The 25,464-nt window shown below is 41.6% G+C and overlaps 1 protein-coding gene across 2 annotated transcripts in view; it reads left to right on the top strand.

The window, feature by feature from the left end:
• Nucleotides 1-5,597: 5,597 nt before the first annotated feature.
• The window catches only part of NAV2 (neuron navigator 2), a 660,409-nt gene continuing 640,542 nt past the window's right edge, over nt 5,598-25,464 (top strand). Inside the window, exons 1-2 of one of the 2 annotated variants that reach the window (XM_075129477.1) lie at nt 5,598-5,737; nt 10,193-10,789. In XM_075129477.1, coding sequence (XP_074985578.1) covers nt 10,715-10,789 — 75 coding nt within the window. In that variant the 5' untranslated portion in view covers nt 5,598-5,737; nt 10,193-10,714. Of the gene's footprint in view, nt 5,738-6,524; nt 6,830-10,192; nt 10,790-25,464 lie in introns of those variants that run through there. The other variant, XM_075129476.1, reaches the window with a different exon arrangement.

Raw genomic sequence — 25,464 nt, 5'->3', positions numbered from 1 at the left:
GGATTTAACTTAGAGCTCCTCAGTCCAGTGTCTTAATAACAAGAGCAATCCTCCTCTCCAAAATCTGATTGTTAAATATAGGTACTTATAGTCCCCTAATCACAGTAGTGGTTATCCATTGGATTACTCTGGATTTATGCTGATCTAACTAGAGTAGAATTTGGCATGGTAATGTTTGGGTTAGTCTTTGTGCCCTTGCTAAATCATTGCTATGTGTGTATTTTGTAAAATGCAAAGGACATTTCTTGTGGGTTTCAGTCATTCAAAGACACCAGGAGACTGTCTAATCTTTATACCGCCTTCCCATGAGGGATGATTAGTCTTTGACCCTGGTGCTGCACACAGATAGCACCAGCAAATTAAAAATGTAACCCTGTTATATTTACCCCAAGGGTATTAAAATGTTTATTTTCTGGATTCTGTTTATGTGAATAACATTTTGAAATTGTGAAACCTCAGGGATGTTTTACACTTAATTAAAAACTGGATTTTACTGTGGACATTGAAGGATTTTACAAGGTCATAAAACAATGTACATGTGGAGGAAACAATATTTGAATAAATTTGCTACAGAGAATGTGGTTAATTATGAATTTATACCATGTTTCATTGCTGTGGTAACTAAAATGCAGTAGGCCAGATCCTGTAGTTGTTACTAAGGGCATGATATGGAGTAGTGCAGAGTGTTATTTGTATTCCATTAGTGGCTGGAGGACTCCACAAACACATAGTAAGAGACTGTCCTTGCTTCAAAGAGGAACTTACAATCAAAATTGACAAGACAGGCATAGGAAGTACTGTATTATTATCCACATTTGACAGATAGGGAATGGCTGTAGATCCACAGAGACATTAAGTGATTTACCCAAGATCACACAGAAAGACTGTGACAGACCCAGAAACTGAAACTTCATCTCCAGTGTCTCAACCATGTGCCATTCTTCTTCACTAATAGATGAGGGAACTGTACACATGCCTGGAGTCAGGCAAATGATTGGGATATCTTATAGTACTGAGTGTAAGGCTCATGGCAGAAAAGTGAAGAAAAAGATACAAAAATACTTGTTCTGGAAGTTTGGAGTTTAACACTGCTTTATTTCTTAGAATCTGGAATCCTAACCCAACAACCAAAACAGAGAAAGACAAAGCAGGCTGCTTCCTAAAATAGAAAAACAACTCAATCCACCTTGCTCCAAGACGGCTCTTTGCAGACTGCCCAACAGGACCCTGATCACAAACCAACCCTGGTCTACACTGGGGGCGGGGGGGATTGATCTAAGTTACGCAACTTCAGCTACGTGAATAACGTAGCTGAAGTTGACGTACTTAGATCAACTTATTGTGGTGTCTCCACCGCGGTGAGTCGACTGCTGCCGCTCCCCCGTTGACTCTGCCTGTGCCTCTTGTGACGCTGGAGTACGGGAGTCGACGGGAGAGCACTCGGGGGATGATAAATCGATCCCCACTGGATCAATCGCTGCCCGCGGATCTGGCGGGTAGTGAAGACATACCCTAGAGTCTCGTAGCCTGCAAGCAAAACCAGAAAACCCTTTACAATTTAGAGTGAGAGCTTAAAATAATAAAACAGTTTGAATACACCACACTGAGTACTGGCTGAGTATCTGCAATCCCAGTTGAAGTGGATGGGAATTGCAGTTGCTTAGTACCACTGCAGTCTTGCCTCATTGACTTTAATTGGAATTTTGCCTGCATAGGGACTGAAGGCACTGTGCAATTTCCAATACCCACTGAAATCATTGGGAGACTTGGGTGTTCAGCATCTCCTATGTTCAGGCTCTTAATAAGGGCTGCAGGATTTGGCTCATTATTACTACTGAAAATCATTTTGGGATCTTGAGTACTTGTGGCACCTTAGAGACTAACCAATTTATTTGAGCATAAGCTTTCGTGAGCTACAGCTCACTTCATGCATCCGATGAAGTGAGCTGTAGCTCACAAAAGCTTATGCTCAAATAAATTGGTTAGTCTCTAAGGTGCCACAAGTACTCCTTTTCTTTTTGCGAATACAGACTAACACGGGTGTTACTCTGAAACCTGTCATTTTGGGATCTTGTAACTTTCTAGTTATTATCGCTTATCATCCCTGTTACTAGTCTTTTTTAGGAGAAGGTTAAACTCCTATATCTTGAACTAAATATTTGAGTTTTATAGTTGATTTTGAGACATTTTAATAGGCCTTCACAGTGGCTTTTTAATGTGAATTGTCACTGCTGGCAATGAGAATGCTTTGATTAATGTGTGCAAAGTGGTTTTAACACATGAATCATAGAACTGGAAGGGACCTCGAGACATCATCTAGTCCAGTCCCCTGCACTTGTGGCAGGACTAATTATCTAGCCATTCCTGACAGGTGTTTATCTAACCTGCTCTTAAAGTGTTGATGATTTTTGTTACTGATTTATAGGGTGTCACATTGTTCTCAATGTTCCCTTCCCAAAAGAATCATTATAGAATATTAACCTTAAGCCTATCTACACTAGCAAAACTACTTACCATATTGTGTTGATGGCCAATGAAGTCAATAGAGTTACTCCAGATTTAAGCTAATAGCAATGAGATGAGAATCTGCTCTCTGATCATCATCTTTCTGCTTCTGAGAATCCCTACCCAATGACATATATGATTTTCCTCTCCTGCAGACTGGAGCATGCCAGCAGAATAGGAACCAACAAGAGGATAGCTGAGCCTGTGGTTAAGGCATGAGACTTAGGAGACTGGGGGTAAACTCCTGATTCTGCTACAGTCTCTTAGTCTCTCAGTGCCTCAGTTTCCCATTTGTAAAATGGAAACTCTAACGCTCCATTTTTGGGGTCATCTTCTATGTAGACTGTAAACTCTTCAGCACAGGGACTGTGTGGCGCCTGTATATTTGGGCTTTTAGAACTACTGAAACCTTTACTGAACCAAAAGGGAAAAAAGGCATGTTTTTATTTACTAACATACTGAATGTCCACTTAGCCAGGTTAGTGAGAAACAGTAAGTGCACACAGCTGCAAGCCATGTTTAATTGGAAATATGAGAAGATCACTTTGGTTCTTTAAAGTGAGGAACATGAATCCAGAAATGCAAACTTTCAGGCAGGCTCTTGCCATATAAATGAACAAAGAAGTTGGCAGTACACCTGTCTTTTCAAAACACAAAACATCACACATACAAAAATAAAATACATTACACTTTTGCCATTCTCTACAGTCAAGCGTTCTTTCAAAGTGAAAATCCATCACTTTGAAGAATTACAGGAAAAATTCCTCAGAAACCAGTGCTCCAGAGATGCAAGCAGTAGGCAAAATACTGCTGCTCAGAAAAATAAATAAGAAGGACCTTTGGAGCAGTCTTGTTGTATTGCAATTTTACTTTATCAGGGACTAGACTATATTAGAAACTGTTTTTATTTTTTCCTTCAAATATTTTGAGAGATTTATTTTCTACAAACAAAAACACATCAGAGGAAATGTTGTTATTGAATAATATATGACTATGTATCTCTTTCTTTATGAAGATGGCTTCTCATTCACAGTTCAGGCAGGACAAAAAACACTCAGCTTAGTGTCTCAGCCTCTTGGTCTTGCCTGAACTACACCTGAGACACCATTTGAACATGATGAATCAAATATGAAATATGAAGTTACAGAAATGTCAGCTTCCACCAGTGACTGTATGGGTATGACTACAATGCACCAAAACAGCCACAGCTACCCCACCTCAGTGGGCTTGGCTACTATGGGGCAATAATATTGCAGTCTGGAAACTCTGGATCTAGCTCCCCTCAAGTGGGGAGAATCCCACACCCCAGGCTCTAGTCCGGGGATCGGCAACCTTTGACACACAGCTCATCAGGGAAATCCGCTGGCAGGCTGGAACGGTTTATTTACTTGCAGCGTCCACAGGTTCGGCTGATCGCAGCTCCCACTGGCCGCAGTTCGCCGTTCCAGACCAATGGGGGCTGCAGGAAGCAGTGGCCAGCACATCCCTTAGCCCACGCTGCTTCCCACAGCCCCCATTGGCCTGGAACAGCGAACCACGGCCAGTGGGAGCTGCGATCGGCCGAACCTGCGGAGGCTGCAGGTAAACAAACCATCCTGGCCCGCCAGCGGATTTCCCTGACGGGCCACGTGCCAAAGGTTGCTGATCCCTGCTCTAGTCCAAAGTCAAACACCCTGAGGCCGAGCCTGAGCCATCTAACATGGAACAGCTGTGGGTATTTTTGTACAATGGTTCTCAACCTGTGGTCTGTGGACTACATCTAAGGGCTCTGCAAAAGACTTAGACTGAAAACAGACTGAATAGAATTCAACTATATACACAGATAATAGATTTCCAAAGCTATCTGAACAAGCAGAACCCAGCAAAGGGGAGTATGGGATTCCTGAACAAAAAAAAAGTTGACCCTGCCAGGCTAAAAAGTCAGTATGTGGAAAAGACTAATTAAGTCCTCACAAAGAGAATATCTTATTTTGAGTATTCTGGCCTGAATATAAATCAGTGTAAAGAACTAAAGGAGACTCAGGGAGTGCTCTGGACCACCACCTACCTACAGCATTTTAGGAACTCTTTGATGAACAAAGTCCTACAACTGTAGGGTGACCCTATGTCCCCATTTTATAGGGATAGCCCTGATTTTGGGGTCTTTTTCTCACACAGGCACCTATTACCCCCACCTCCTGTCCCGATTTTTGACACTTGCTGTCTGGTCAGCCTATACAACAGCCATGTGAGGTAGGTGATCAGATGGGAAAGTGAGGCATGAAGTTTAAAGTGACGGTTAGTCGGTGATAGAATTGGGTACTGAACCAACAGGTTCAGGCTCCTAGTCTCTCTCCCCCCCCCCCCCCCGTCCCCCCTCACCAAGTTCCATCGGGGGCTAGCAAAAGCTGTTGCACTGACAGCTCTGGGACCTGGCCGCTGCTGTTTATCGACATAACAGGCCGGGCGTGAGCAGGATCGTTGCAAGCTTCCCTCCGGCTGCTTGCCAACATGGACTTCCTAGGAGTTCGAGGGAAGTTGTCCCAATGCCTGTTTAACACGGGGACGCTCTGTGAGGTGTTAACAAAGGAGCTAATGGCGAAGGTGGATTTTCGTGGCTAGGAACTGAACTGAGCCCCCCAGTCCCCCATGTCACAGGTGGGGACCCCTGCTGGGGTGCTGAGGGCGAGTGCTGACTTTCTTTACGTGCCCTATAGAGAGGAACTCCTGCTGCCCTGCAATCGGGGGGCCCGCGGGGCGGCCCGCAGTAATCTGGGAGCGGAGCCCTGAGGCGGGGCAGGGGGAGGTTTTTCCACTTAGGTAAAGTCTGGCTGCAGCTTCTCCGCGCCGCGCGGGACCCTCCTCCCACCAGCCCCGTCCCGCCGCTTCAGCTGCCCCGAGCCCAGCCCAGGCAGCCCAGCCCGCCCCAACCCTTCCTCCCCCGCTGCCCGTCTGCGGTCCCGAATTGAAAGTGCCTCGCGAGCCAGTCGGGTGCAGAAAGCCCCCCTCCCATTGGGCGCTGCGCCCCACGTGAACACCCTGGGGTTGGCTGGCGAGGGCGGGCGGCGGGAGGGAGGCGGTTGCTCAGGCAACGCGAGTGAGTAGCAGCACCAGCGAGTGGCGAGCAGCCCCCGAGCCGGGCTCCCGCCGCAGCAGCCCCCATCTCTCCCTTGCCCGTCACCCCCGGGGGCTGCAGCCCCCCGCTGTCCGCGAGGAGCAGAAAGCGGTGCGGGCGGCTTCTCCGGAGGAGCAGGTACCCAGCGGGACAGGTATCACTCCCCCTGCCGCTGCATGGGGGGAGTCTCCCTGCCTTGGAGAAGGGTGCGAAAGTTTTTTTGGGGAGGGCTGGGGAGAGCCGACGGAGGGAGGCGCGGTGTGTCTCTTGCCAGAAGATGCACAGCCCAGGGGAAATCTGACCCGCCTGTCGCCCTCCTGCGAGACTGGGCAGAGGGGACCTACCCTCCCTGCCTCTCCCCAAATACGCTTCCTCCAAGAAAAGGATCAGGGAGGCAATCCCTGCCCCTCCCTTAGGTCCCCCCTGCGAAAGGGATCAAAGAGATCCCTAGCTGCCCCTCCTATAAGGATCACAGGGGAAATTACTTCTTCCCCCAGCTGCCCCCTGCTAGAAGGTGCAAAGGGGAAATCTGCCCCATCGATAACTCCCCCCCCCCACAGACAGATCAGAGGGGACCCCCCATGCCTGCTGTAAGGAGGTGCAATGGGAAATCTGCCCCTTGCAGAGGAAAAGGTTGTGGGGAGAGTCCCCCTTCTTCACTCCACGAATAGCGTGTGCTCCTCCCTGCCCCTTGCACAGGAGGCACTAGGGGGACCTACTACGCGAAGGGGTCCGGGTAGGTCCAAATGACTGACTCGGAAGAAGGGTGGGGGGGAAGGACACCGCCCCTCGCTGTCAGCAGCTGGGTCCGATCCCTGAATGAAAAGGGCAACAGCAGCCACGCAGCCTGAGTGCACTGACAGAGGCTCCGCGGAGAGCAGGCGGCTGCTGCCGATTCCCCAGCCAGCCGGTGCAGCGGGTGAGCGAGAGGGGCTTATGCGCCGTAGATCAGCAGCTGCTGAACTGAAGGCAGAACAGTAGCAGCCTGGCTGCATCTCCATCCCAGGCACTCTGCAGATTTGTCATTTCTTGGATTCCCCTTGCCTTTCCTTTCCTTCCTCTTGCTCCTTAAAGCCAAAGGTGAGGAGAGCAGCTCCTCTTTGCTTTCTCCTGTTGGCAAAAGAAGACTAATTACAAATGCTATATTGGTAATGAGTTAATTAGATCATTTGAAAGACTGGATTGTATTAATGCTTCTGAAGCTTTAACTTCTGCTGGAAGATTAAACAGGTCTGACTTTTTAATTTCTGATTTGTAGCCATTCTTGTGCCGTTGCTGCTGTTGTGTATTTTTTGTTTTTACTAGTTGCACATTTGCAAAGACAGCACCTTAAAAGAAAGCAGTTAAAAATCCAGATTTTTTTTTCTTTTTTGGCTTGGGGAGGGAGGTTGAGTTGCTGTTGCCTATTTATTTTGTAAAGAGAGTGTTCAAAGGAACATATGGCTTGGATAGTCTTGCTAGGATAGCAGTTCACTCATTGACAGACATGGGTTCCCTTTTCTTATTTAGAATGGTTTTGCACTCAAGAATTTATTATTTTTTTCAAGATTATGCAGTGTTGATGTCTGTGCCACCAGAAGACAATACCGCTGGAGAGAAGCATCCCAATACAAACAAAATATTTCCCCCCTTTATTTTATGGTATATTAATGACCAAGAGCAACTTCCTACATATTTTTTTCTGGAAAGCTACTTTAGGATGGCAGCCCATGGCTATATTTTTGTTTTTACAAAGGAATTGAGGTTTGTTTGGACATTGTAAATTATTGTGACTTTTAAGGTTATTTGTTTTAAAGTAAAGGGGGATGTTTGTTTTTTTTGCTTAGGGTGAAACAATTACTGACGTATTGTTTGGCTATAATTTGTTTGTAGGCCCTGATCCTGCAACTAGATCTTTGGGTATGACCTCCTGTGCCTGTGTGCAGCCCCATTGAAGTCAGTGGGCTGTGCAGGAGCACAGTGGCCCACCTGCACAGATCCAGTTGCAGGACTGGGGCCTCTAGATTCCAATCCTGCAAAGATTTAGTCTTACTGCAGTTCTTTGGGGGCTCATTGAAAGGCTTAAAATTAAGCCTATGGGTAAATCTTTGCAGGACTGGGGCTTTAGGTTGTAAACTCTTAAAAGTAGGGGTCATGTCTCTGTATCTGTTTACAGCACCTACCATTGGGGCCCCATTGTGCTAACTGAGGCTTCTGAGTGTTATTAAATAGTCATCTTCAGAAGTGTGGCACTATATTACCTTTAAAATTGTTGACTGTTCTTTGATGTCTCAAATTCATATTTTTTCAATAACCAAAAATTAACTCCACTTGATCATAATAGACTCTGGTTTCAAATGTATTTATTTGTTCTGTTTTTATGCTGCCAACTAAATTAACACTTTACAGCTTTGGGATTAGAGCTGGGTTGCGATAGGAGAGCAGAAACCTCCTTAGTTTTGTTGGGAGGGAAGGGGGAAGTGAAACTGAACCTCCAATTATTTGAAATGTTTTGGCTAGTGAATCCTTTTGTTCAAATCTTCAAGCACCAGGATTTCTATTCTCATGCATTAACATTTTTTTAAAGGAAAACAGTCTTAAAAAAAAAAAAAAAAAAAAAGCTTAAGTGCAGCTGGATGCAAATTAACATCAGCACAAAGGGTTGGAAACATGACCTTAAGGGGGCGTTCACTATATGTCCACAGGAAATATGAATGGCAATGAAATTGGCATGTGGTCCCATGGATTCCGCCTGAGCTGGTGCTGAGATGGTTAAAAACTAAAAATTGGAATATAAAGAATCTTTGAGAGACTGTGTGCTTTTTATGGTTCAGAGGCCCTTTCATGCAGGGAGACATTGTCCTTACTTGCACTGGTTATGTCATGCTCTCGCAGCATGGCATAACATGATGTGACTGATGCAGTCTCATGTGCCACATTACAGTGAAATCATTGGAGGAAGAAAAGTTTTCAGCACTGTTATTTAAGGATATTTGTAAAGTATTTCTTGCGTGTGCTGCTATTGTTGAGATTAAAGATGATGTACAGGCTTTGAATTACACGCACAGCTCCCATTGATAACAATAGGAGTGCTGCCACAGATCACGAAGAATCTGTAGCTCAGAGCTGAAGTTGGAAACCCCTCACTACTTCTATATGAAATGAGTTTGGTGGACTTAGATGATTTCCTAGTGATTAGTATAAAGGCATCAACACAAGTGCATTAATAGTCACTCCTCTGTGTGCAATCTCAACAGAGGGCAATGGCTGAATGGGCCATAGAAAGTGAGCTAATCATTCATGCCGAGAGGTGGTCCCTTCAAAATAGTGTGGAGGAACATTTGTGCGGTGAGTGTCTGAGGCTTCACTTCCATTGCTTGTGCTATTGTTTTTCTTTGGATCAATGGGGCAGGGGGCCCTTACTCTCTAGGAAGAGAATTTTGCACCTTTTGTGAGTACTAATTCAGTTAGAAAAACCAGCCAACCGACAAAACACCATTACCTGAATCCAGAGGCTTTACAACGCAGATGTTCAAATACATTTAGGGCTGAAACATTGCAGTAGGCTGGGGTTTCAACCCAGAAGTCAAATTCTTACCAAATTTAAGACAGAGACAAGATTTTGTAGTATGCAAAATTGAGAATTTTTTTTTCTGGGGGGGAGGGAATCCTTGCTCTTCAGTAGCTTAGGGTGTTATCTCTTGTTATGAATTTGTACACTACCTAGCACAATTCCTGGGGTTCCCAACCAACACAAATAAATAAAATCTCCTCCTTAGCTGAAGTGAATAGTAAAACTCCCATTGACTTAAATGGAAGCAGGGTTCAGCCTTTTGTCATATTATAAACCAGATTTAATAAATGCACTCCCTCTAGTTCCCACCTTATGGAAACCTCAGCAGATCCTGGCCCTACTAAAAAATTTAACCTGGGAAGTGATATGTCTGTTACTTTTTTGTACAGTAAAATCAAATGATAGTAATATTTTAAAATTAGCGGAGGTGCTAAACTATTAAAAGACTTCAGACTGTGAACAATTTTTCTCTCTCAAAGTAATTTTATAGGCTATTCTTTTATGTGCTTAAATAGAGGCCCCATCCTTAGAAGTATTCAGTACTAAAACTCCCACTGAAGTAAAAGGAAGTTATGGGTGCTCAGCACTGCTCTGGATCAGATACTACACCACAGAGTCCAGATAGCTATGGTCCAATAGAGCATAATATCCCAGCAGATTTCTGGTTTGAAATTTTAAAAATAAAAACATACCTTGTACCTTCACTAACAAACATTTTCCTAGGACTTAATATTATAGTTTCTCCAAGGCAAAGAGAGACTCTTCCTCTTTCTCCATCACAGCAGTTATAATGACTGGAGCTCATGCTAGTGCCATCTTGAGGTTGCACCTTAAGAATATTGTAGGCACATAGTGATTCTTAATACAACAAATAGGCATTAATGTTTGTAAACAACTTTGAGATGCTCAGATGAAGTGGTTATGTATGTACAAAATACTATGATTACACCTCAATTTTGACTTTGCAACTCCTGGTGTGACTGAAGAACATCAGTAGCTATATATTTATCACATGGGTAAAATATCATTTCTTCTTTTAGGCATTTATTTGACTATGTGGAAGAAGATGACAACCGTGCATGGATGATTTGATGTAATTTACACCTGCAAGATTTGCAAAAGGCAATTATCATTGTGAAGTGTTGACAGAGATTTATGGGAGGAAGGTGGCCCAAGAGAGGGATGCTTATGATATCAACACAGTGGATTAAATGCACTTTTATACCTTTATTGACATACGAATTAACCATGCTAAAAATGCAATGAAAAGGGAGTTGATGGAGCAATAATGTGGCACAAACTACTGGATATGGATTCAGCTCTGCCATCCCTCTATAAGGCGCACAAATGGTATTCTACATCTGATCTAAAATAGGATGTTTAGGTTCTCAGAATGCTTGCTTGTTAAGATAATGCACAGCGATGGCAAACAAATTTTTTGAAAGGATAAGAAACGAGGAAGAGATTTGAAGGAATTCTTTTGTTTTTTCATTGGTATTTGTTCATACTGTGGATTTTGAGGGAAAGCTTAAGGAAACTCAAGGAATATTTCTAACTGGGAAATGGAACCTGGATCTGAGCCTAGCCAACATCAGAAAAGAAAGCCTGTGACGCATGGACTGGAAGATCAAAAAAGGGTAGGTGACAAGACTTTACCAGTGGCATTTTGTGCTTAAATTGCTGGGCATTATTCAGGGATCTCAAGTGCAATTTATAATTTTTGTATCCATTGATACTGTTTTCCATTGTTTAGCCAAGCTCTGAGTATAAAATAGTTCTGGCTTTTCTGGACTTGTTGCTGCATGGGGAGTAAAGGGCTGAAAAAGGTCCTCAGGTCTTTATTTCATTCATTGTGTCCCATCTTCCCTTATTCATCCTTAAAGGGGGGGGGAAGCTTTTTATTAAAAGACTGCTATCCTGGGGTTATTGATAGTATAAATGAGATATGGTGACACCTGCTTTATCAGGTCAGACTGATTTATTGTATTTGTTTGTTTGTGTTGTTTTTTTGTTTTTACTTTTACAATTTACCTTTAAATGGCTATAACTCTTCAGGCTTTCTTGTCCACTGAACTGAAAGATTCTGAAGATTATTGTACTGTCATTCTGAGACCAACTTTATTTTTATAATGTACAATAGAATTCAGTCAACTGACATTATTTTGATAGAAAAACACCACAACAATATGTAACTAATGTTGACCAGCAGTTCTCTAGCTCATATTGGCAAGTTTCTGGAAATGTGTGTGTTAAGGAAGCATTGCATTATCGCCTAAACAAAACCACCGTCTCTGGCAAACTGATAGTCTGGGAGCAACTGGGGGTTTCAAGTTGTTGTTGTTGTGTCAAGACAACAACAAGTCAAACAAATTGTTAAACTTGACAAGTCTGCTGTATAAATTATTTTATATTTTCTAATGAGGATTTGGTTGGTGAAAGAAAATATTACATGTTCTGGTTTCTGTGAGGAGCTCTTTCTGCATTGCTTTAACATGACTTTTTTTTTTATTTATGCTGAAATATGAGAGCTGAAAACTGACCAACTATTTTACTATTTCGACAAGGCCAACTGATTTGGGGAGGAGCCTGTATATTATTTTACTGAGTCTGTCAAAGAATAAAAGTGATTCTTTGTTTTTAGAAATCAAGCCAGGCCAAGGAGCATTCAGAAACTAGATAGAAATGCATCTCTTTTGTTAGCCAGAAATGACATATTTAAGGAACCCAGAAGAAGCCCTGAATGGATTTTAATGCACTCAGTTCAATCTATTAGCTGTAAAGCTGTCAAGATCCTCCCTCTCCTATTTTCAAGGAAGCATTCTGGGACTGAGATAAATCAATAATAGTTGAAAGAAAATCCCTCTCTTGACTTCGTTTCTAAGAGGCTGTTAATATTTTTTTAAATGTACATCAGTACTGTATACAAGCCCTAATGGGGAAACATTTGGGACCTGTGACACAAAGGTATATTCTAATTGTTCTGTTACACCAAAATTAATAAGCAGTTATGATTGTCTGTCCTCGGTGATAGGTATAGAAGCCTACATCTCCCATCTGCTCTTGGTGCTGGGTGTTTGGTGCACATGTAATATGGGGCTTCTGAAAATATAATATAACCCCAAGTGAGGCTCAGTGGCAGCTGGGATAACATCAATTGGTCATGCTTAGCTGACATTCATTTTAACTTGAACTCTAGCTGTCATGGAGATTATTAAATTTATAATGATATATGTAAGATCCATTTTAATGACTCTTCATGCTTGGGTGATCTCTCTGTCACTTCTGTTTGCAAAACAAGTCTTAATAGAGTATTAAATTTCATTTCCTATTGAATTTTCTAGGGAAAGGTTACTTGCAAAAACTTTGCTCAGATTTATGTTTACTGAGAGACAGAATCTGGAAAATAGAGATGCAGTCTTTCTGTTCTGGATGTGAATAAAAATATTCTCCCATGCAATTTCTCACATACGGTAAATCCAGAATCCTTGAAAATGTGACTTAGAATATTGTGCATCTGATCAAGGAGCATTGAAAATTAGACTTGTACAGTACAGATTGGATATTAAAATCAGGCAGAAATAGGAAGAAATAAGGACAAACTCATTTTAAATCAGAAAAATCATATACTCTCCTGTCTTTGAAACTCTGAATTTTTATCAGCACTAAAAGATGACAACATCTTTTTTTGCATTCTTCAGACAACAATGGGAAATGTATCAATGTGTATGTGTTTATAAGTTCTTTTGGATGACCTATATTGCCCAAGCAAAATAAGGAACACTGAAGACTAGGCTTGACTTTGTTTTTATTTCCTTTCTACTTTTTTTGGTAGCCAAATTACTGGCCATCTAATTTTATTAGAGTGCTTAGTCCAGTTCCCAGTTTTCTGTCTTCTGTTTGGCTTTTGTTTAATCTTCCAAAAAGTTTAAAAATCTGGGTGCTGCTCCAGTCCCCATTCAATTTGATGGGAGCAGGTTCTTTCCAGTTGTCAATTTATTAGCTTCCCAGACAAAATTACAATGGGATTGACACTAATAATGCTCAGAGTCACACTGGATTTAGCCACAACACTTTCATTGGCTTTACTGATAATTAGCTAAATCCTATGCAACTCCTAATTTAAGGGTAAAAGTGGATCAGCTTTAAGAACCATATCTTTACTCATGTGCATAACTCGGCTGAAGCCAGTAGAACTATTTATGTGAGTAGTGAGCAGGATTTGGTCCTCTTTATGACCAAAACAAATGCTTTACACTGGGAATAGCAGTGGTACAGCCCTCTTTGAAGCTTGTTTGCAGGTTATTGGTTTGATACCAGTTACAGATGTCCATTTATCCATTATTAGTAAATTCAGAGTAATCTTTTCTGAAGAAGGTGCTGTGGAGAAATCACTATAGAGCAAGTAAAAATTGCTGAGGGGTAATCTAGTTAGGTAAATATTGTTTAGCTCAATAATAATCCATTTAACCAGTACAGATGGAAGACGTAAATTTTCTGGGACACAAAACTATTGATCAGTGAAAGGGAATGTCTCTTGGATTGATTTCTCCCTCCCCCCGAGTTCTCATTCAGATTTAGTAGCTCTTTTGTACTGACAAATATGGAATATTGTAAACAAGCATGGGTTTTCAGTATACCTGGCAATGATGACAAAGGAGTGGTTTCTCTGAAACTTTTACTTTTCTCCTATGTGTGAATAAATGGGCCTTGATTAGATGATTAAAACTGATTAACTTTATTGCCAATCATCAGTTTAATTCAGACTTGAAAAATAAATTGAATATTTTTCCCTACTTGTACGTATGCTCCAATTTGACTCAGAAATCAGCTGCTTACTTTGGTAAAGCACATTGTGTCTAATAAAAACTCAGACTCATTTAGTTATTTTACTTACAAGAAAATTTTCCTTCTTGCCCTTACTGATTCAATGAATATGTAAGAACTGCAGGGGTAAAAAAGCCCTTAGTCAGTTTAAGTCTACATTAAAAGCAGGCTTGAAATATTTTATTATAATGTGATACATTTGATGCATAGCTTTCCTCCCATTTCTTCTTATTAAACATTCTTCATGATATGCGTGGCTGGTTTCATATGCTGTGGGGGTTTTTATGCTTTTTATTTCCCCCCCCTCCCCCTGGGTTGTTAAGTCTGTATTACCAAGCAAACCTGTGGTACATTGCCACTACCTTACCATCAATTAATGGTAGTTTCATGAGCATAAATACTCACATAGGTGTTAATTTATAGCTTGAATGCTTTAAGGTGTGGTTAGATCTGTTGGATGGATGGATGGATGGATGGTTTTTTTTTATTTTTTTTTTTAATGCTGAGATCTCAAAGCACTGTGCAAATACTGCAAACCTGAGTCAGTGTGCAAGCACTGAAGTGTAGCCAGTTCTTGAGTGCAACAAGAGTTGCTTTTATGCAAAAGCCGAAAGCTGTTGTATGGTGTGGGGTGCTGGTGTAACCAGACTGTCTTATTGTGGTTCTATTGGAAAATGAACCAGAGAGAAATCCATCCAGCAAGACACAGGTTTGGAAAGTAAACTCATGTAGACTGTAAAACAGGGTTTCTATTTTATTAAGGATCCAATCCTGCAACCTTGCATTGAGTGGTAGAAGACAACTCAGATGAGTTAGGGTCAGGCTTTAACTTTGTATAATTTTTCCTGGATGAAAAAATCCATGTTTAAATCTCACCTCCAATGTTATATTTGCAAACATAACACTTACGTGTTACAGCAGTTGACCAGTTTCAACATTTGTGTTTCCATTTAGAAAAGAATGGGCTGGATCCTCACATGGTGTATAATCTCATATTTTTAATGGGATACAATGGACTATGCCAGTTTATACCAATAGAGGATCTGGCCTTGCATGTTAAAAGCAGTTAAATTAGGATTTGATGTGCTTGAGAAGTACATTGTTCAATCTTGTCTGTGCTGAAGTCAGAATGGAATGCTCTCAGTTTAATAGTTTTTTCTTCCAATAATTATCTGTAAAGTAAAAGGAACTTTTTGTGTTTTTGCTTTTTCTTTTTCTTAGATTCAGACTTGGTCAGGTTGATTGTTACTTGTACATTCTGTTGCTTTTAAGTGAATAAGGCGTGTGTAACAGTCTCTTATGATTACTTTGATGCTCATGCATCAAAGTGAAAGCTTAAGATTCAAAGTTTTATGAGCAGTTTACTTCTACCTCTCAGGATATCAGAAAAGGGGTTCATTATCCAGAAATTCTTTCCCTTACCAAGGAGATGATCTAGAGTTTTAGCTTAGGATTTTCAAAAGCACCCAAGTGACCTTCCCTGATTACAATGAGGTGTGTGCTCCTAAGTCACTTAGGTGCTTTTTGAAAAGTCAAAAGAATAAGGGAAGGATTAATAGCCAGGTCAATAGTAATCTGCATATGCTGGTGGGTCAAAGCCTACATCAGAAGACACTGAAGAGTTTTTTTGCAGAGAAAGAGAGGGATTAATAAACTAAGGCTAGTTACTGTAGTTTAAGTACTAAAGAAATAATTAAACAAGCATGAAACATGACATGCTGTAGTAATCTGAATAGCTTCATGTAAGCATCTGTAGTATCTTTTATTTAATATGGCTTAATGCACAATTTAGCAGACTGTCCAGTTGTGGATCTTTATCTTTACTGAAGTCCAGGGTACAGGGGAGAAATTGCGATATGCTCACAGACTAGACTGATTTTAATCAGAAGAAAGCAGGGGAATTCCCCCAGTGGTTTGATTCCAAAAACCTTATATTTCCAGTGGCATGCTATCTCTTGGGAGGAAACGGACACAGTGCAGAGATACAAATGCAGCTTTAAATGAAACTGTACAAAATGAAAAGGAAATCATTTAGGCATGAATGTACTGGTCCTGCGGATGCTCAGCACCATGAAGCCATGGAACTGAGGTTGCTAAGCATCTTGTGCGATCAGGCTCTAAATCAATTTCTACCATGAGCTTGTCCACAAGAGCTCTTCTGCTCATGAGTATATGTCTGTATAATGTGTAGGCAGCTGGACTTCCTTCTCTCCTTTTGGAAGATTAAGAATGTATTGTAGGATTTGCCATAGCAGATCTGACTGATGGTCCTCTGGTCTGGTATCTTGCTTGTGGCAGTGATCAATATCTGATACTTCAGAGGAAGGTGGGGTGGGGGGGAGGGGAAAAAAACCCAACCAACAACATAATGCACTCAGCCAGTCGTGTTGTATGTGGGGAAGAATATCCTTATTTTATATTGCACAGTTATGAATATTAATAGTCCCAGAATTATCTAGCCCATCACAAAATCCAGCCAGGCTATCTGATTCTGTGAGATTCAGCCTGTGACAAACGATATTCTGTGTAAAATACCATTTCCTTCACCACACTGAAAGTGAGTTTTTCAGGGCATGTCTATGCTATGGGCACGAGAGCAGCACAGATGTAGCTTCCTATATCAACAGAGAAGGGGATTTTACATTGCTGTAGATAACCCACCTCCACGAGTGGTTGATGGAGGAATTCTTCCATTGACCTAACTTCCCATTCAGTTAAGCAAATATCCACCCACACCCCCATGTAGCCCTGTACCCCCGTTCCCATTCAGCCCACACCCCAGTCTATCACCCCACTAGCCCTTCTGAATCCTCGTCTGTGACCCTCCACCCCCCCCCAGCAGCCCCCTGTGCCCTGCTCTGTCCATCTTCTCCCCCCGCACCCCTTTCCCACCCACATCCTGTGCCTCCTGACCTGGCCCCGCAGGCAGCATGCTGTGAGGAACACACCCTCTCCTTCTCCCCCTCCCTTTCCCCTCTCCTCAGCTGCCTGCTCCTATTCTACCTCACTTGCCCTCTGTTTTGGTGCCACAGCAGCCTGTGGTGGGTCTAAGTGCAATGCCTCCCCAGCAGAATATATTTTCTCTGGAGGAAAAAGAACCTCCCAGGGGGAGAAGGAGAATGAATTCTGCACATGCGGAGTTGCACAGAATTCCCCTGGGAGTAACTAGAGGCTAGGCTAGTTTAACAACATCACTCCATGGGTGTGAAAAATTCATACTCCTGAGTGACCTAAATTTTAAGTAGACTAGGGCTAAATAGTGAAGTGAAAGGTCTATGTTTGGAATCAGAGGTGCAGCTGTTTCTGATTTTTAATGTACCTTTAATTAGAACTGAGACATAACATTCATTGTTTCTCTAGAGATTTTTTTTTTAAGGTATGTATAGCTTGATTATTTTTTCCCCCCACCTTGCTATGAACAACAAAATGCTGTGTGTAATCCACTCTGGTACCCTTCAGGTTGTTCATCTTGCACTGTGCCCTTGCAGACAGTTTCCTCACCATGGAGGATTATACTCTCTCTTTAACTGAGAGTTTAAACTTACTACCTCACTCCTGCTTCAGACTCCTATAAGGTTAGAGTTCGGTTCACTTTTTTCTGAGGTACTGACCATGATTTTTTCTTCCATTAAGGGTCTAATCTGGCACATCCTGTAGTTAGTCACTTGTGTAAATAAGGGTTTCCTGGATCAGGCCCTAGCAACCTGCCACTTCCAGGTATTGGGAACAAAAGCATAGGCTAGAAAAAAGAGAGAAACTACAAAATAAGAATTATGTATATAAACACATCTAGTGATAGAGAAAGCATGGCTAGTTGAGTGCAAAAATTGTGTTCTAAAGTATGGAATATTACCCTCGTAACAAATTATTTGTTCTTGGCCTAAAAGCTGTAAAGGCTTCTCCCCACTTATCAGTTTGCAACATATTATTGGATGCGAGTGTGTCATTTTCCAGTAATGAAACGTCTCTTCCATCCTTCCTCTCGTTCAGTGAAGCTTGTGTTGATTATAGCCACCTTTTGAAGTGAAATACAAAATATTTTCCCAGTTCAGTGCACCCTTGTTTGGTATGCAGTAAAATGTTTGCTGTGCCATTTTAAAAAAACATGCTCTCTGATGCACAATTTAAGAGCCTGATCCTGTCCTGCAGCCCTTACTCATGCAAGCAGTCCAACTTAAGTCAATGGGACTCCTTGTGTAAGTAAGGATTACAGAACTGAGCCATAATTATTGTTTCCTATTGTCTGCTAGCTTCTTGTTTCCTTTTCTATTCTAATGTTGACCTAAATGGAGATTTTCATTTAACAAAAATATTTTTCTTTCTAACGTCTAAAGAGTGACTTTCAGATTTTACACATAAAACTCCATTACTGCGTTGATTTCCTTTGCATCTCTTTGGAAGAGTACTGCCATTATCATGCAAATAGATAGCCTCTGGCTGCAAGTGAATTGTCATATACTATAACATATAGACTATAATATTAAATTTCTCAAGATTTAGATAGCTAGTGCAATTCATATTGGGCAGCTAGACACCAACTGTCTCAGTGTCTCTACTTTGAAATCTGTTTGTTATTCCTGATGTCCCTCACCTAGTTTGATTTTCCTGCAAAGGAGGGGGGGGGGAAATGATTATTTTCAGGGCATGCTGCACAACCCATTTTCAAGGCATTTTTGGGATGGAAGGGGTACGAGGAGAACACAAATATCTGGGGGGGTGTTATTTCTAGGGCCTGGGTGGTTAGCTTTTTTGTCTTTGGTAGGCTATCTTCTAGCTTGCGGGAGGCTGGGTTTATTATGATTCCATTTTTATCATATGCTTAAGTCACCTAGAGTATTGGATCAGCGCTTCCTAATGTAGCCTATAAATCCAAACAAACTACAGTGGTACACTAAACCTTTATTAACAGTTTTATAGTAGTGAGGCTCAGTGTATCTTTGGTATTTATAAACAGCCTTGTTGTAACATGCATCTTGTTACACTGTAAAACATAGAGTAGGTTGCTGCATGCAGATGAAAATCTGCAGCAAGGGCTGTGAGAAGGGAAGCTATATATACAATAGGGAGGTATGAATATAATTTAAATTCTAGCTTCTTACAAAAGGATGTCATAATTGCTAGAAGGGGTATATGGGATGTTGCAGAAATCTGTGATTAAACCAAGGTTATTACAGATAATATGTGGTACTTCTCCTTTTATTCACCAAAGGTTCCTCAAGGTTACACTGGTTTAACTTTGAAGTAACTCACTGGAGAGGCTGCAGGCTTACACTGGAGTAAGGGAAAACAGAGGCCTGTTTTATCCCTCTTCCCTCCCCCCACCAAGATTTATATGCAGAGCAGCACCATCTCCACCATCCTCTCCCTGGCCTTTGCAGAATTTGGTCAGGAAGGATAATGTAACGTAGGGCTGTATTACCTTTTTCTTCAGCACATTTCCCTCAAGCCAGATCTCCCTAAGTAGGTCTCAGGTAGTCTGTCTCTGCTGAGAGCCAGGGAACCTGATGAGAGAACCACCAGCACCAAGCCCCCGTAGAGACCTGGGACCTTTTGTGATTTTCCCCCAGAACTCCTCAGATTTGTATGGGTGGGGCTTGCAATATATTTTCCATAGGGGAAACCCCTAATCTCCAAAAATGAGGGAACTCGGTGAGGGGGATCTTCACTTAAGTTTCCTTCAGAGCTCCTTTTTACCACTATTTCTGAGGGAAGAGATTAAATTGGTCCAGTGCTTGTGGCGTTAAGAAAATGGCATAGTACTGAGGTTGTGATTCCCATGGATTGCTGACAGGATGTGATGCTTAGATATCTCTTGATGCTATTTTATGCCCGTGCTGGTGTGGGCAGCTTTTTTTCCAGACCTTGTCACTAAAAGAGGAATTGCAGTAAGGAAAAAGTGCTTCCACAATATCACACTGTACTAAGTTGATGAATCTATGATGGGTTTTAGCAGAGTATGTATTTATTTTGTGTCTCATTCGCAGGTAGACATGGGTAGAAATCAATCAAAGTGCTATAAGCATTCAGCTAGCGCTAGGCTTAATTATTTAAATAAATCTGCTTTTAAAGGTTTCACAATTCTTTATTGTGATGACAGCAAGGACTCTCAGATCTTCACTAAGATGGGGGGTATGTTTGGGGTAAACAATGTACCTCTGAAGACGTAAACAGATTGCTAGAGTTGCCTCTGTTATCTTGATGTATCTACATCTAAATCTGCCATGTGAATGTCTCCTGTTTCTTCACTACATCTCATCTCAAACACAGTATATATTTGATGCTACCCCATTTGTGAACACTGCTTCAGATTCAATATTGTGATGAATCTTCTTAATCCATAAGGAAGAAGATTTACTTCTGAATGTTTTTTGGGGGGAAAGGCTCTAAATGCTAATTTAGCAAGTAACTCTAGCTGCTGATTCTGCATTCAGATGAATTTTTCACAGAGACTTTTTTCTCTCCTGTGTTAGTTTTGCTAGGAAAGCTTTCATCTAGTCAAACAACATCAGCTTCAGAATCAACCAATGCTAAAGGAACAATAAACCAAGCAAACATCTTAATGCAAAAATGGGCTGAGTTCTTTCTAGTCCAGGGGTTCTCAAACTTCAATGCACCGGGACCCTCTTCTGACAATAAAAATTACTATACGACACCAGGAGAGGGGACTGAAGCCTGAGCCTGCCCCAACCCTACCAGGTTGGGCGGTGGGGAAAACAAACCCCAAGGGCTTCAGCCCCAAGCAGGGGGCCTGTAACCTGAGCCCCACCACCCAGGGCTAAAGCCCAAGGGCTTCAGCCTCAGGCAGTGGGGCTCGGGCTTCAGCTTCAGCCCCGGGCCCTAGCAAGTAGAAGCCAGCCCTGATGACCCCTTTAAAAAGGCATTGTGACCCACTTTGGGGTCCTGACCCACAGTTTGAGAATTGCTGTTCTAATCTATATAGGAATTTGGGGCCTGATTCAGCAGAGTATTTAAGTAGTTCCACTGAAATCAATGGGAGTGTACATATGCTTGAAGTTAGACTCCCATTGACTTCAATAGTCTTTAGATCAGGCTCTATCTCAGTCTTTAGATCACACTATTTCTGGGGGCTGAAGTAAACTCTCTTTACTACTTTTTTTTAGCACTAAAAATGTGGCCAGCATTGGACAGGACTCAAATATTAAGACAGTCCCTGCCCTGTAGCTTGAAGCCTACAAAACTGGACACTGTGTCACTGCTGGAAAAATTTAACTGCATTTGTTAAACAAAGAGCTTGACAAGTTGGTCTGAGTAGCAGTGTCCTTAATTCCACGCCCCCAGCCCTCATGAATCCTGTGGACATATTGGATAACAGACGAAAAAGTAGCCTTCAAATAAGAAAAGTTAAGTCACAACTGGACTCCCTAGGAAGGGTGTGTGTGCATGACCATAAGCGCATGCACACCTGTGTCATCTAGCTGCACGAATGTTGGAAAAAACAAGGTTATTTTGTGTTGTACACTGTCATTATTTGGTCCTTCTCCATCAGCTGGTGTTAGACCTGGTACAAGAGCCATTAAAGAGAAACATTAGAAAGGAGTGACTTGTGTAAATCATCTGTTAGTTATGTGAAATGGTGCTTAATGTGAATTTGGCTGCTTACATGCCAGTAAATGCCAATGGTATCGTAAATACCTCTGCTGGTGTTCAATTAACCCCCCCACCACCACATTTTTCAGGTTCTGAATGTTCATTGTAGTGAGTTACCTTATTGCAGCACTGCATTAATATCACGTGTACTGTACTGTCACATGTGTCACATTAGACCTCTCCGTAACATGGCTGAGGCATTTGCAAGCCTGCGGTTTCTGGTTGTTTGGATTAAAACTCATATTTGCAGGAATTTGAAATGATGCTCATCAGGTTTTGGAAGGCTTAGACTCAAAGTGTGCTGATTTTTAGAGTGAAACTCAGTATCAGCAGTATTCTGATCTCAAAAAATTTTTAAAGATGCTTGAGGAAAGAAAAGGAAGATTAGTGGTAGTGTATATGTATTGGAGTAAAGCCTCTTCATAAATATTTATCAACTGGAAAAAATAAGTGCACAGATGCCTTCTCATTTAAGCTCAAATATGTCATGAGTATATCAGCTAGTCGGGGATGGGGATTTAGGTTAGTAGACAATATATTTTCACACTGCTCAACATCAGAGGAGGTGAACTTTGAATGCAGTACGGTATGTTAAATGCTAGACGCAATGGGGACTTGAGACCTGGGCTTTATTACTGACACTGGCTCTGGTCTGCTGGGTGTCCTTGGACAAGTCACTTCACCTCTGCGCGTCAGTGTCACCATCTGTAAAAAGGGGGAATAATACTGACCTCCTTTGTAAAGTAATTTGAGATCTGCTGATGGGAAAGTGCTATATAAGAACTAGGTATTGTTAGTGAAGTGGTCAGTACCTTTTGGTTTATGTGTTAGCCAAAGATGGCACCCATCAAAGCACAGAGCCCTCCAAAGCCTCACCAAGTCCTTGCATTAGTACAGACTTGTAGGATGGAATGTTGGTTCTTGCAGTACCCACTTGCTTGTTGGTAGTTTCATATCCAATTTTGGATTCACCTGACTTTACATAGCTTAGAAGATTAGAATGATCACAGTACGTAGTTATACAGCTACCAGACTTTTCTGTCCGTTTGAACATGTTTAATTAAAGTTGACAATATCAGGTCTCAGTACCCAGAAATAATAAAAGGAAACACATAGCCATTGAACTTTAGAACAGTACGTGAAGTGCAGAAGCTTAAACAAAACACAAATCCTTCCCCATCCTGTTGCAGTGCTGAGTTTCTAAAATGTGGCTGTCTGTTTCTGGCAACTAACCTGACGGATACATGTTCTGATAATAAATGTGAACTTCAGAGCTTTGCTAAAATGTAAAAACAAAAAACCTACTATTTAAGATTCCAGTTCTACACAATACTGGGGCATAACTTCATCCCCGCTATAGTCCTCTGGGCCATTTCAATAGCACAAAAGCCAGTTTATACAATCACTTGGGAATTTTTCCTGTATAGGCGGGGATCCCTGAGTGGCTTAAAGCCAGTGTACCAGCTTCACGCCAGTTTCTAATATAATATTCTAGTCCTGTGCCTCCATGATCCCAGGTTGTTGGCAAAGTTCCTTGTGCCTGGCTGCTAAGGCCACAATGTAAAACAAGGCAGAGGACACCAAATCAGGGTGAATATGAAGGTGACAAAGCCATCTTTGTTCCTTCCCTCCACGCCCCTCTTCTCCCCCCCCCCCCCACTATTGCACCACTATTGCTTGGCTGGACTGGAGGATCTTTTCAAATACTTGGAAGTCTGTTTCTTCTGCCAAGAGTACAAGGTGAACACCACAAATACACTGGTGGCATTAGAAACGTCTTAAAGAATGCCAGGAGCATTTCCTTACACTCCTTCCCCTGTTTAAGGTGTGTGCGTGTGTGTGTGTGTGTGTGTGTGTGTGTGTGATGCCAACAGCTGTTGCAGGTGGAACACAATGTTCTTAACACAGCCCTTGTGGCCTAAGCAGTAAATAGTTTCTCATGGGAGTACTCCTATTGCACCATCTCCAAGCTCTTGCTCCCACCATCCCAACAGGAGGGGAAAGTGATAGCAGTGTCTGGTTGCTCTAAGCACCTTAGACGTGTATTAGACCAGGAGCTGTCATCAAACCAGAAAATAACCAGCTGAACAGGAAATAAAAATCAGCTTCCTGCCATCCTGAGAATTTAGTAAATAATCCTTTTGGCTCTGCCAATACATCAGTGGGAAGGCACATATGGCTACAAGTTAGGTACAACTTTTCATATCTTTTATCCAAATAATTTCTTCTTGGCAAATATTTCAAATCATTGTTCCAAAAATTAAGTGTTAAAAATACCAAATGTGAAAAGCTGAGGGGCAGCACAGCGCAAGTCTAGAGTGTGTGCAGAAGTGGGGTAGTGCTCACCTTTGCATTCCTCTGGTGTCTGAGAGCTGGGGGGAGGGCCAGTCCTTGGGTGTAAATTAAGAAAGCTTGAGGATTGCTCTAATCTTGCACCAATTGTTAACAGCTCTGAGGGGATGGAATGGCAACAGTAAGGGCTATCTTGCCCAGGCCCCCTTTCCTGTGTACTGAGGAGATGTACAGTGGCTAGGTAGGTCTGCTTTACAGAAAAATCCTCTAGCTATGCAGTACAAAATGGGTGCTTAATACCTCAGTATCTGGTCCTAGATATTTTAATGGTTACTGATACCAACTAGAAGAGAGTGCACATTTTAACAGGTACCTTCAAAACATCAACTGTTCTTTCATTTATATATATTTTTTAAATTTTTAACATTTTCATAATGGTTTGGAACAATTTCTGTAGACCTTTTTGGTTACAATTCTGCTTCCATGGAATTCTGTGGAAGTCGTGCCATGGACTTTGGTGGGAGTAGGATTGAGACGCTGTGGGAAAAGGTCATTCAAAGAAGACTTATTTCAGATAACTAAGACATTAAAGGATTTGCCTCTGTATTTATAATGTTTCAGCTGATCCTGTTTAGGTGGGGGGATTCTGGGCTGTTAGGCTGGTTAAAAATAGACATAACCTTTTGTCTCAAAACCTTGCAAATACCATGAAGTATAATAATAGTGTTAACCTGACTTCATTTATCTCTGGGGTTAAGCTATGTAAGTCTGCTATAGTAATTAATCGGGGTCACCATGCATCTGTGGAATCCTGGGAAAATTTTCTGAGATGAAGTGTAAAGAAAATATGACCATTCTTCTCCACGGAGAGGAGTTGCCTGACTCAGGAAAATCACTTGTTTTCCTTTTTGTAACTTGTATAAATCCTAAGGACAACCCCATGCTGTAAAAAGTACATCTGAGTCTACTAAACTACTACTGTAGTTGGCCAGCATGGATATGCCTATTTAAAAGGGCTGTTAGTGTGGTCCTTGGAGGTTACAACAGGATGTAATTATGTTTCTTTAAAAAAGCTTGCATATGTTTTTTTAGCAAACTTAACATATGCCCGGATGTAGTGTGTATATTCTTTTGGGAGTCTGGAATGACTAATTTTTCTTCTGTAAAATTAGTGTACATTAAAATTACCCATAACAAATCAATTCCTGCAGTACAATTTAATGAAACCTTTTGTCGACAATTAAGAACAGTAATCTAGAAATGCTTTTTACATTATCAGAATTAATTTCTGGTCACCTTTCCCATTTAGTAAAATGGGATGTGTATGTTCCAATTTGGGATGCCTTACGTTAATTGTAGTTAATGTTATGTTGGATTATCCACTAGTGTTGTTTGTTTAACAAAGCATTGATATGTGGGTCAGATCCTCATCTTGTGTATGTTATTGACTTCAGTAGACTAAAATAACTATGCTGGTTTACATTAGGTGAAGATCTGTTACAATATTTTTGCATTGTTGCTTAAGTCTCTCCTTCTGCACTATCAACAATCCATCATAGACTGGGTTGCTTTCACTGAGCTCATTATG

This window comes from Caretta caretta, chromosome 6, assembly GCF_965140235.1.
Source record: "Caretta caretta isolate rCarCar2 chromosome 6, rCarCar1.hap1, whole genome shotgun sequence".
In the NCBI taxonomy this organism is placed as follows: domain Eukaryota; kingdom Metazoa; phylum Chordata; order Testudines; family Cheloniidae; genus Caretta; species Caretta caretta.
The sequence above is the reverse complement of the archived record's forward strand: the minus strand, read 5'-3'. Positions and strand labels throughout refer to the sequence as shown.